General features: G+C 34.8%; 1 protein-coding gene across 5 annotated transcripts in view; it reads left to right on the top strand.

Moving 5' to 3' along the window:
• LOC117241922 (GRAM domain-containing protein 2A-like) overlaps positions 1 to 13,906 on the top strand; it is an 82,345-nt gene that overhangs the window by 11,008 nt on the left and 57,431 nt on the right. For 4 of the 5 annotated variants that reach the window (XM_033508199.1, XM_033508197.1, XM_033508198.1 and 1 more), the window contains one exon: positions 440 to 652. In XM_033508199.1, the coding sequence (XP_033364090.1) occupies positions 440 to 652 (213 nt within the window). Of the gene's footprint in view, positions 1 to 288; positions 366 to 439; positions 653 to 13,906 lie in introns of those variants that run through there. The other variant, XM_033508201.1, reaches the window with a different exon arrangement.

Raw genomic sequence — 13,906 nt, 5'->3', positions numbered from 1 at the left:
CTGCAATATTTATTCTATTTTCGATCTCGAAGCAACTCTAACATTAGATCGTTATACGTTATTTCCACAAATTTCAAACAAAAACTTTCTAAAAATCGTTAAAGATAAAATTTACTAAATCCAATAATAATCTTATACTAATTCCTTCGGAGCAACTTCATAAATATCAAAAATCGCAATAACTATGCGAGAAGTCACGATTATCGACTGTCGAATTAAATTAATTTATCGATGAGTTGGATTTGCGTCGCTCTGTAATCAAATCCGTTGTTTGCGACCAGTGTCGTATAAATTTCAGATATCATGCAGTGGTCGTTGGATAAAAAAAGAGCATTTTTAACGAGGAATTCGGAGGGAGACCGACAGTGTATTAATTAACGATATTTAAGATAATGATCGTAGACCGATTTAATATTTCGAATGTATCGTCTTTTTTCAGACCTCGTGGAGGAGTAGGATCTGAGCCTCCGCAGAGTAGCGACAGCGATGAACATTCGACGACGCATACCCAACAACAACAACAACAACAACAGCAACAGCAGCATAGTCATGGGCATGGGTATGGACAAGGACAGGTGGATATCTACAACTTGCCCAAAGTCCAGGTGTCGGGACCATCGAACATTGATGAATCCTCTTCCGTCGTCAATGGGTAAGTCTGATGTTATCCTTTTTCATTTATTTCTGACGATGATCGTTTAACGTTTATGATCATCAGCATATTGGAAGTCTGATACACTGTAATAACGTAATTTTCCTAGAAGGCTGCGGATGTTTATGCATTTATGAAAAATTTGAATGTGCCAGAATGTATATTATATGGAAAGATATGAGAAATATTCAAATATTTAGAATAATATTTAGAAAAAAAGTTCTATTTAGATTTCCTTTCCTTAGTTGTGTCTGTGTTATCCGTGAAGAAATTTAGAAGTGAATTTACTCTCGGGGAACTCTTAAACAATTGAACTAATATTATTAGTGAAATTTTACAAGTCTCAGAAAGTACCAATATACATATTTTCTTATGTAACAGATATAAGTTTGGTAACAAAACGGATGAAATGTCAGAAATAAATTGTACAAATTTCAAGTTATTTGATTATCCTTTCCTAATGAATTATTGTGCAAGAGGATCCAGAAACTATATTACAAATAACGTTCAAAATAAATTATTTTTATTTATTGTATAAAAAAGATGAGAAAAATGCAGTGCATAATTCATCTAGATAAATATAACCCTTTGCAGTTGAAAAAAGGAACACAACTCTATAGTTTACTTACTCTAGAAACATACAAAATTTGCATTGCAAAGCCAACCTAGTATGTTGTCTCAAACTTTCTACTGCATAGTTCATCACTCATTTGACTTTCCTTGCAAATGAACCCAATATTCTGGCCTCGCATTTGCACGTATAGTTTTACATAAGACTGTTAGTATATTCTCTTAATACATATATCGATCGTCAGTGCATCATATTTAGTACACCAGGTTGGAAATTAACACTGACTGCTTTCAAGCCACATAGTCTGTCCGCGATGTTACCCGTTTTCTTGAAACTTCTCCACAAGTCTGATCGTGGATTATAAGCGAATTTATTTGCACTCTGCCTGTAAATATTATATTTTCAAAAATATTTCGCTTTACGCATATATTTATTTAATGTTTCGCAATATTCTCAGGTCAATCGTCTTTGAGATACTTTGAGTAACGAAGTCACTGATACACTTCAAATAAAAAATACACTAACTTAAACTTACAATGATGCATTAAAAATACTGTTCTCCGAACGTTCTTAAGACCAGCTCGTAACAGCTTTTCACGATAATACCTGTACTTGACTTCCAGTTTGGCAATCCACGTAAGAGAAAGAAACATGTGTTCTACGTTAAAATTAGTCGCTACGTACGTATTGTACAGGTTTTGATTAAATCTGTATATAATTCGATATGATGTTGATAACGCCCAATATAGACAGGAAAAGGTGCATCGTGGTTTCAGTATGTTCTATCACGTGGTTCGTTGACGTTGGATCGATTCGTTCCGCATTGCAAAGCGATAATATTTTTAGCAAGCCCACCTGATATCGCGACATAAATAATTTTTTCGATAAGGAAAACGCGAGAGTTCCTCTCTGGCTTCGTCCGGTTACGTAACTTGCCGAGTTCCATCGAAGTGTTTGCGTTTCTCGTGGAATGATTTATTTCCAAGCAGTTAAGAAACGAGCAAATAATTGCGATAAAATATGCATGCGGCGAACCATAGCATCAACTTCCACGAAAATTTGACTGCTCTAGAAAGATAGCTCGTGCGTTATGGAAATTTTCCAGAACCGGATGTTCTTTGACGTGGTATAGTAGAAATGGGATTAACTTTGGCATTTTTAGGGAATTACAGAGTAGACTCTTGGTTATCAGAACACGGACTAATAGAACGAAAGATGTTATCGGAAAACTTAGAGATGGTTCCTTGTAAAGAGAATGCCAACGATAAATGCTTCGCCCTTTGCACCACGAATTTTATTTCAATTTCGTTACCAGCAGCTCCCAACGCTTTTAAGTGTTTTATTTGAAATTTACTTTAATTAAAAGATAAGACAATTTAAATAAATAAAGGGAGAAACAAATTCATTTAAATACCAGTTTTATTCACACTATTGTTGCATTTTGTAATTTTTAAGTGTATGATATATCTTGAAACAATTTCCAGGATGCAATCCTGGTTTTCTTTCGCACATTTCACAAAAAAAGGCGGGACTGAAAGAATGTCGAGTGGAACTCGACAAAGGAGCTCCTGAGATAAAAATCGAGTCACACTCGACATAGAAGTGCAAAGGGTTAATAAGTACTTCTCCAGTTACTATTTCTTCATTCGTCCTTCTCCTGCAATCTAATAAAGTTTAAGGAAATTGAAGCATTTATTACCATAATTGCAGTTTTCTGAACTCCTATGTCTACTATTCCAGTACATTTTTTTATCCTGATAAAACAATAAGTTACTTTATTTAAATCTTCAAATGATATTGCGTTTGTGCAACTTTTACGAGAATAATCCTATACGTTACCATTAAAACCGTGCAATACTTGTTTCCTACATTCTTCGTATAACACACAGTTTACTATTACAGATTAAAATCATTCGTAATCAATATGACCTTGCTACGTCTAAAACGGGATTTCTTCCATCCAATCCAGTTTAAATCGGAGAAAAGTCACTTTCCTTTTGCGTTTCTCCGCCAGATTTAGACGCGATCAATTATTACACGTGTACATACACTTCCGTTCGTAAGTAATTAGGACACTGGTTTCATACGAAGTACGACAATGGATCTAAAGTATCAAGGAAGCGAGTTGGAATTTTATACTCACGCAAAGTTGCAATTCAATGTACTATGGGAAAAGGAAAGATTTATTAAGACTACTTTGTAAATCGTAAAGTTGTAAAAATTATGTATAAATTTTATTAAAAGTTATTCCGGCGGTTTCTCGCCAAAAGGAGAAATAATACGGTGGCGGGCCTTTTTTTAAAACGGTACTTGCGCGTAAACCGTTACACGTCGATGAACGGATTTTCCATTAGTAAATAAGCCGCAAGCATTGGTCACTTATTTTTAGATCAACTTTTATACAACCAAGGTTGTGGCATCCATCGATCTAAAAATATACTCTTCTGGAAATTCCTTTTTATTCGACTTATCGATTGCCCGTAAGGTAGTTCGAACGATTGCTTATGAATCATTTAACGTCGCTTGTCTTCTAATCGTGAAAATGTACATGAAACGCTGATTGAACGCTCGAGGTTCTACCACGCTTTCTGAATCCGTGAAATATTTTCACGTTGAAATCTTAAAAATCTCACATTCTTTTATGTAAGTATTCGTCGTCATCTACACAATGCAAAAATATCCCCTCGATCCCCTTTATCGTAAAACAAATAAAAAGGGGAGGGTAAACATTGCTCCGAGAAGGATATAACGTTTGTCTTTAGTATCTTTTATGATCTAATTAATCCTCTCATATCCATGGACGAGAAATCTCGTGACGCAGTTCCATTTACGCTACAAACGAAATATCTCGAGCGTCTGTTTTGCGATATTTCCAATTGGATGTGGTTTCGGTGAAAGAAAAGATAAAAAAGATATTTTTGCAAATGCAACATATTCTACGTTCAGCATTGCCAAATTCTTTCGTTCCGTTGATTTTTGTTTGAAACGATGAATAAGATACTAATATTAAGCCTGGACGTCTTCAGGGACGAAGTTATTAAGGCCACAAGAAGGTAATTATTTTTTAATTTTTAGTTTTAATATTTATCGAAAATATGTTTGTAAATATCAAAAAAGTTAACAACTGAAAATCGCTGAAATTGAAAAAAAAATTGGGATAATGCTTTTTATGTACGATAACCTCAAATTCCAAAAAGTTTTCTATTCCATATAATATGTACATCTATAAAAATGGTCTGTGACAAGTATTCGAAAATTTTTGTATGTCTTTTTTTGTATGTAATTACGAACTCCATGTTTGTGAAACGGGTGCAAGAAATAGAATCGTCTGTCGTCGTGTGTTCTAACGAGCGTTTCGTGGAAGGGGAAAAATGAGCAAAGTACGAGGGACGGGAGGCTATTCGAGATTCTTGCACGGGTTTTTCATGGTGCGACAGAGTACGGAGAAAGCCAGCGAGAGACCGAGTAGATACAATATATCGTGTATATGGCAGCGTTTTCTAAATTTTCTCGAGTTTCGTGTTATAATAGTGAAATAATCGGCCTGCATTTAAGTAAAAAATACTTTTCATACGATAAGGACTCATTAAGAGCCATTGAACGAAAACACGTTAAAAGTCATTAAACCAAAAGACGTTAAAAACAGGTTATACAGGGTGGTTGGTAACTGGTGGTACAAGCGGAAAGGGGGTGATTCTACGCGAAAAAAGAAGTCGAAAATATAGAATAACAATTTTTCGTTTGAGGCTTTGTTTTCGAGAAAATCGACTTTGAATTTTCGCTCGGTACGCGTGCACTTTATCACGTCTCGTTATAACGGATCTCACCGTAGATCGTTGTCTCGATGGAAAAATAAAAAAAAAAAAATTAAAAAAAAATTCTATATTTTCGACTTCTTTCCGCTTGTACCACCGGTTACCAACCACTCTGTATAACAAACGTCTTAAATAGTAATCAATATGTAGGATGTAAGTTATTTCCAAATGGATCGATATACCAATTATAGAAATGAATTTTTAATTTGTGCTGAATTAAACTAACTCCGGTCGATCTAATCCGCTTATCTGAATTTTAATTTCTAATTTTATATGAATGAACTTATTGTGCGTGTGTGTGTGTGTGTGTGTGTGTGTGCGCGCGCGCGCGTGTGTGTGTGTGTGTATTGCGACCTATCAATTAGGTGGCGATCACTCTGGTTGCAACTGTTCGGTTTAGGTGGCGAACCTTGAACGATATTGACGCTCAAGGTGGAGGTAGATTAACCCTTTGCCATACTTTCACGAGTCTGACTCGTGATGAAAATTTTGAGCTAAACCTGAATATCGCGAGTCAGGCTCGTGATCTAATTTTGAGCCAAACCTGAATATCACGAGTCAGGTTCGTAGTCCAATTTTCATGTTAAAATGCTAACGTATAAAAATATTAGTATATTCTAATAATTAATCTATATTTATATCTTTGAAAATATGATTTTGTAGTATTAATTTCTGTAATTTTGTATGATAATTTATGAAGCATTCACCAAAATACAACCTCGGTTTATGCCAAATCGAATGCGATGACAGTGTCCTCGCCCCTATCAGTTTTGGAGCACAATTGTTTCTTTCAGTTGCTATTTGATTTATTAGCTCATCGGTAAAAAATATCTTCAAAAAATCTAACGATTTTTTACCATTTGAGGATACTTGCGGCCCTGTAGATTTTCCGCCGACTATGAATTTCATCCTTGGTAGCGTTTTGCTAGATTCTTCACAAACTGTCCATTTTGAATTATTAGAATCACTTCCGAAAAACGATCAATCTCAATGACCAAATACTGGCGTATTTCCCCATTATGAGGAAATTGCACAAGGGCTAAAAAGAAACTATTTTTTTACATGTCTGACATGGCTCCATTTAATACATATATTATGAAAAAACAATTAAATAATCAAGGAAAACAATCGTATGTGAAGTATAGAATAGATGTAACTGAGGCAATTTTAAAACATGTACAGCTAACTGATTATACAAAACGTGGGAAATCCGCAGAACGTACAACATCATTACAAGCACAATATTGGGGTTATTTCGCGAAGCATATTAATAGAACGCCTAAAAAGAAGCACCCAACTAGAATGTGTGAAGTTTGTTACAAACAGAAAAAGCGAAGCGAAACGACCTGGGAGTGCGCAAAATGTAAGGTAGCTTTGCATTTACCGGAATGTTTTATAAAGTACCATACCATTCAGGATTATTAATTCTTAGATTTGTGAGTATTTCTCAATAAAATAGTTATTTATGGCTTCGTATAACTAAATTGTTTATTTATATTTTGTTTTGCATTTTTAGTCAGAAAATTAATTTCAATTCAAATATTATTGTCCTGGATATGCTTCAAATTATTTGTATTCCGCTATTGATTAATTATAGCATTAATACTTATTTGCTACAAGATTTCCTCTAATCATATGTACTAATTAAAATATTTTTTAAAAGCTTTTGGTTCAAATTCATTTGAACTGCGTAAGAGCACGATCGCCTCGGCTATCTCTCATTCAGTCGCACGATTTTATGTTTCAAGTTCCGACAGTCTGTCTCTGCCGCTTCGGCTTCTTTCGCTACCATTCGGGCGCAACGTTTAGGCCCGAATTCTTCCGAGTTAAATGGTATGGCAAGGGGTTAGAGATTTCTAGTAAGCTTGGGTTTAGTATGTTTATTTTAACTGTTTGGTATAAGCGGAAAAGTATGAAATGTGAGTAGCAGAGTTTAGACGTTGGCGGGAGAGTCTTTTTTCTTTTGAAGCGCCTGCTGCTTATATTATAACTGTCCACCCAGAGGGTGTGTTTTCGTCAAAGTTTCCTGTGGAATAGGAATCTGTTTCTGTCCAATCCTGTGACTGTCCAACAGTCGTTGGCGTTCCGCATGTGATGCGTCTTGTTCGTACGTCCTCGAGGGGGCGTAGCATATCGTCCAGTTAGCGACATCGTCTTTAGGCTATTGTCGAATTCTCGTCGAGTGTCGAGGGTTATGACACGTGGTTTACTGTTGAGGGGATCCATTGTGTGCACGCGTGCGTGAACTCCAATTATCTGAACTGTTTATTTTCCAATAAATGGAGATATTTCCAATAAATGGAATTTTATCGTTGTGTATTTTCATCTGTAATTATACGAATTTTATGAAAATCTGATATCCTTGTAATTTTGGAACAATTTATATTTATAAACAGTAAATTGTCCGAAAACTACATTTCTGCATACTAGATTAAAAAGAATTTAGGATGTAGTTACTTAGCAAATACTCGTATTATTAAACTAGACTGAAGCCTTATAGAGAAAATATACAAATGAAAACACTTGTTAAATTTTTTATAATTTTAAGATAACTGATTCAAGATCTTGTCGGGAAGTAATATTTATTATGCAATTTTTTTGCGAACATAATTCTAATTTAGTACCTTCTAAAGAAATAAGTATTTAAGTAATATAATGGAAAATTTTGTTATATCAAATATGTTCCGCCGTTCTCTTTCTCAGAATTGTTCGATAGACGTGTATGTCGTGAAAAATTGATTGCGTGTGGGACGAAATCAAATTTGTCTGACTCGAGCGAAATTTGTTAGCAGTTAATTTCATTCCGTGCAATAAGTATAATAGGGTAAATGCACAATTTAAATAATTTGAGGTATGTTTTCGCATTAATCTACACTTATCATCTGCTCTTACTATTTATTATTGATTTCCTTTACACAACCAACGCTTTTATTATTTTCAACGTTCCTTTTCGATAAAAATTTTTTCCTACAATAACGTTATGTGAAAAAATTTACCATAAAGTTTCTTCATTCAAGGCAATTTTTCACAACCAATCTTCTTATCGTTCTGAACATTTCTTCCCTGACAGCAGAAATCATTGTAGAAAAATTCATTAGAAATTTTTTTTATTTAAAGAGACGAAAAGAATTTATTAGACTTCCCATCAAAATTTGTCGAACAAATGTCGTAGCCCGTGATTATTTCCAAAAAGCATAAAACTATTCAGATATGTATATCGAATATTTCGAATTCATGAGCAAGAAAGTTGGCAAAGATTCCACAATTATATAAATCCTTAATCGGTACAAGGAGCGTATTCCTATTCCAATAATATTGTGAGAATATTGGACTGCGGGTAGATTTTCGCTCATTAAATATAAAATGAGATAACAAAAGGTCATTCAACGCGACTTGATTCTTTCAAATGCTATCTCTATATTTCTGCACGATTTTCAACTTACTATAGATTCGCACAGAACCCTCTAGTCCTTCAATTAGACTGCATTCTTAAAGATATGATACATACAATACACATTCTTATCACATTTAGTAAGATGTATACGTTGTTTCATTCGTGTCGCTCTACGCTTACATTCTAGAAATAGCTTTTCATTCGTCGTTAGCATTTACCTTTCTCAACTTAAACGTTCGCTATATAAAAGATAATTCATTCCTTGTAATCTCTATTTACAATAAAAGTATATGCATTGTTAAACATATCGTACAAAAGTACAAGAAATAAAACATATAAATAACAAACACATATGTCATATATCGGAGTAAAACTGAGAAGTAGTTGTTTATGAATTACCCGATTATGTGTACCCGAGAGTTAGGACAATGGGATTCTTTTAGGATTTAAAGTTGTTTATTGAGCCCAAGAATACAGTTTTAGGTACATATTCACAATAAACGGTGAATTTTTGTAATGGTATGTTAGGCAAAGATACTTTGTGTACAAAGGTATTATGTGTCGGCGCTTTACATTTTTCGTTGTATAATACAATTTTTGGGTTTAAGCCGCTGGGGAGCGGAGCTTTTTTATGTATTTTTTTTTATTTTTTTCTGTCCTGAAAACTTGGTCGCAAAACAGGACGCTTCGTAGTTAGGACAATGGGCTTGGGCTCAAAGTGACATAACGGGTCGCTGAACGTAGCCACTGTCAACAGGGTAGCAAATGTGCATTCTTCCTGGTCCACAAGTGAAACTCCAATCCTTGACTCTAACTTTCTAACTCTTAACTAACAAACTTCTTTAGTCCAAGTCAAACTGCCTTTATATACTTCTCTCCGTACCTCTCTGTACCCCTCGGTATCGCTATATCTTTAAGGAGAGTTATACAATTACTAGCCATTAGAGATAGCCATACCTCTGTTAGGTAAAAATGTCCATCCCGTGACCGTGGCTACCCATTGTCCTATCTCTCGGGCACACATAATCGAATAATTCATAAACAACTACTTCTCAGTTTTGTTATTCAAGTATCGCTATAATACAAGGTCTAGGTTAAAGTATTGGGGATCTTCCTACAATTGCAAAAGAAAGGCCCCGATGTCCTTTCATCTCCGACATATATATCTATATGTCGGGTTGATGTCAAAAATATGGTTAGGGGCGTTTAACGAATTTAGGATTAGGATTGGCCATGGTTGTTATACAATAGCGGTAATGTTTATTATCACAATCGTAAGAATTACAACGTTACCGAGTAATCGCGGTGATTAGACACGATGTCACTCAAAGTGCAAGTAGTACTGCTCTGAATAGACTTTATGTATGTCTAAGTGGAATTGCCCTTACATAGTTCTCTGCCTATCTCTCGGGTCAATCTTTGTTTTTAAGGAGAGCTATATAATTATTCCATACCTCTGTTAGATACACGTCCCTCCCGTGACCGTGGCTACGTTCAGTGACCCGTTATGCCACTTCGAGCTTAAGCCCATCGTCATAAACCTTGAGCACAACTATTTCTTAGTTTTATTACTTAAGTGTAGCTATAGTAAAAGTCTGAATTAGAGTATTGGAGTTTTCCCTAATATTCCAAAAGGGAGACCCCGATGTCCTTTTATCTCCGACATATACAGGATGGTTGGTAATTGGTGGTACAAACGGAAAGGGGGTGATTCTACGCGAAAAAAGAAGTCGAAAATATAGAATAAAAATTTTTCGTTTGAGGCTTTGTTTTCGAGAAAATCGACTTTGAATTTTCGCTCGGTACGCGCGCACTTTATCACGTCTCGTTATTTTTCCATCGAGGCAACGATCTACAGTGAGATCCGTTATAACGTACCGCACGCGTACCGAGCGAAAATTCAAAGTCGATTTTCTCGAAAACAAAGCCCCAAACGAAAAATTTTTATTCTATATTTTCTATTCTATATATTCTATATTTTCTATTATTCTATATTTTATTATCTTATCAGCTGTAAAACACGTGTTCGTTGTAGCAACACTAAAGACCAGAGTTTTCTTATACCAGAGTATAAGGACAACTTGATGAACATAATGCGTCAACAACTAGTAGATACTCGGCGGGTTCGCTAGCTACGCTCGTAAAGGGCGTATGGGGTAGTAAGATGTCGCGAGTTCGAGACCACTCTTGGGCAAGCCAAGGTGGAAAACCAAATATCATCTTAGAAGTATATACACGGGCAAGTGGGCCCCCCCCCCTTGCCTATAATGTTGTAGTGCTTTCTATGAGTGTTTGGGAAGTACCCCCGGAGAACGGTTTCACTCGTTGCTGAACTACACCTAGGCCCGCCCGTGGGGTTTTAACCGATAAAAATCCGCCGGATTTTCCCACGTAAAAAAAGGGGTTTTTTTTTCTTTTTTTTTTAATTTTTCCATCGAGACAACGATCTACAGCGAGATCCGTTATAACGTACCGCAGGCGTACCGAGCGAAAATTCAATGTCGATTTTCTCGAAAACAAAGCCTCAAACAAAAAATGTTTATTCTATATTTTCGACTTCTTTTTTCGCCTAGAATCACCGCCTTTCCGCTTGTACCACCAGTTACCAACCACCCTGTATATATGGCTATCTATCTATGTCTCTCTCTCTTTTTCTCATTATCCTTTTACTTATAAAGCTGTCTTATATAAGAAAGTTTAAAATACACAATACACTATTACCTAGCTCAATATTAACTAAATTGAATTTTTATTTGATTTGGATAGGTATTAAATACGTGCTCTTGTTAAATATCTATCCTTGAATATTTTGAAAATATCGATTTTCATAATATTAATTATTTTGTTGATTTTACATAAAAGTTTTTGGATTTACCATCTATTTTTGAGAGGGAATATACTCGTATCTGGGCTCAAATTGTCTTTCCTTTCGACTAAGAAATAACAAAATACCTTTTCTTTACAAATATAGCCCTATGACGTTTTTCCCATGCGATCCTCAATCAATAGTCTATTGTCTTGATTTTTATTTAACAATTATGTTAGTTATAGGTATATATATTTACCTACTTCAAAGCTTATGGTAATAAGTCTAAATTAGCCTTAGCAAATGTATTAAACATTTATCCTTGTAAAAAATATATCATCACTGAAATCGTCGTTTCGGCTGTTCTACATGTTGAAATTTTTTTTTTAAAACGTATGTATAACACTCGGGATACTCCCCTCGGGAGAGAAAGAACGATAACGTACGGCTGTACTTGAACGTGGCAATATTCAGTCTTTGTCGAGTATATGTGCACCGACTCTCTGGCTAAAATTGCGCTCTTTATTAAACGTATTCATCGAGCAGAGGCACGCGTGCACTTTGCTACACGTGCGTTTCAAGGTGTAAATTCAATGTGAATCTGTTGACGCGAACAAGACAATTTTTATGGGTTGCTGACCAATTTGAAATCGTAATATTACTTTGTACGTTTTGTCGAGTATTATTAAAATGTTATGTATGTTAGCTGCAGCAGATAAATATATCACAGTAGTTAATCTTATTATCCAACTTAACACAATGTAACTTGATCTTTTAGAGATTTATTTATTTATTTATTTATTCCATTTGTTCTTTGATTTTCGCCAAGAAAAACACGTAAGTTACAGGTATTCATAAAATAGAAATTGGACAAATGTCTTAACTCTTGTGACAGTGATCCCTTTGTCTTTATCGTGCAGAATAATATCCTAAGGTTTCTTCAGAGAAAGAGGGAGAGGGAGAGAAAGAGAAAGATGTAAGCTTTTGACATTAAGGTTAATCTCCCTGATCCAGTTCTAACCAGCATGTTGGTCATTGCGATTTGAGATCACATTTGGCCATGTTGCTCTTTCCACCGCGATCGTTTTAGGGGACGGATTTTAAAAGTGAAAAATGTTGGAAAATAGTTTGTTTTCTATTATATCATAAAATGTATTTAAAATAAAGTCGAAAAATTTTAACGTAATATTAAACGTAGATTTGAAATGTGATAAAAAATGAAAAAAGGTATATTCATAGTTAACTAATAAATTGATCGCTTTGTTCTACTTTTGTCGTAAGAAAAAAGAAAAATATCATAGAATACTCTATCGGATGGAGGACGTCATGCTTTCCAACTTTTTTGAATTTGTTTAATTATTTGGAGGTTCCTTTAGAACCTTCTTCCGTGACAAGACAAACCTTTCGTGATTCACCAGGGAACTTATTGATTGCTTAGTAAATATCCGTAATACCTGTACAAACAGACAAATGTTTCAGAACATTAAACAAATGATCGAGATAAAGATATTCATCTATTGTAAATGATTTTGCAGATGTAAAACTTTGATAAATTAAACACCGTTTTTACGCATTTTATTTCGGGTTTATTCATGGACAAAATTTCCAAGGAAAAGTTTTATCTTCACGAATGCATGTACACATAGATTAATAAGGCTATTTTTTATCGTTGCATTCGCAAGCAGTTCATTTTTTCTTCTACCATTTTCATATCTTCGTTATGTGATTTTTTCTATTAACACATTCTAAGCAAATCTTTTTATTTCTTTTTTAATGTTTTTGGTTTCGTTAAATCGATATCCTCTTATGCTGTTTGTAGGATGTAAACTATTGGTTTATAAAGAAATCTTCAAAGAGTTGATTATAGTATCCAAGAATATGCTTGTCATAGATATTTCTAGGCAAGTAGCATATATTTACTATGATTCTATTTTTATTGAACATGTAGTCAGGAACACATAATATATATATGTATGTATGGCTTTATTGTCTAACGAATAAAATGTATTTTAATGTAATATTTATAGAAGAAATGGATATTTTACTCGCATAAGCTTTTTTAAATTAAAATATGTCTAACATATTTTTCAATGAAACTACTAGTTTCTGTCGACGAGTATCGAACATCTTAATAATAATATTTTATCAAAAAGTACATCCAAATAACTAATTTCCAGTATTTCATATAACGCACGATCCTTTCGAGTCGCATTAAATTAATACTTCATTAAAGAATTTAAAACTCTAACATTTCTAGCAAGCAATATAGCAAGTAGCAAACAGTAGCAAACGAACAAAATCGTAAAAAATTTTTCCCTCCGCCGATACTCTATCAAACGCACGTCTTTTCTTAGATTTCGATCGATGGGAATATGATAGGAAGCCAATTCTATCTGACGCAAATCCATGTCGGTTGTTACACGGGGCTTCACCGTAGGCACGCGTTGTCTGTCAGATTAATTGCAAGTCCTTCGATGGTTAACCTCGACTTCTTTGCCTTTTCTAATTTTGTTTAGTCGGTGGATTCTCGTAACGCGACAGCTGATCCTCCGCTACTTCGGCGATGATCTTTACCGGTGCGGTGTGGAACACGTGCGTGTAAGAGCACTGGGTGCTAATGGGTGCACACGTGTTTCCGTACATGCGCTTCCGCGCGCGCTATGACACG

The sequence above is a fragment of the Bombus vosnesenskii genome, unplaced genomic scaffold (assembly GCF_011952255.1).
Source record: "Bombus vosnesenskii isolate JDL3184/JDL3185 unplaced genomic scaffold, Bvos_JDL3184-5_v1.1 scf7180000016262, whole genome shotgun sequence".
Taxonomy (NCBI): Eukaryota; Metazoa; Arthropoda; class Insecta; order Hymenoptera; family Apidae; genus Bombus; species Bombus vosnesenskii.
The sequence above is the reverse complement of the archived record's forward strand: the minus strand, read 5'-3'. Positions and strand labels throughout refer to the sequence as shown.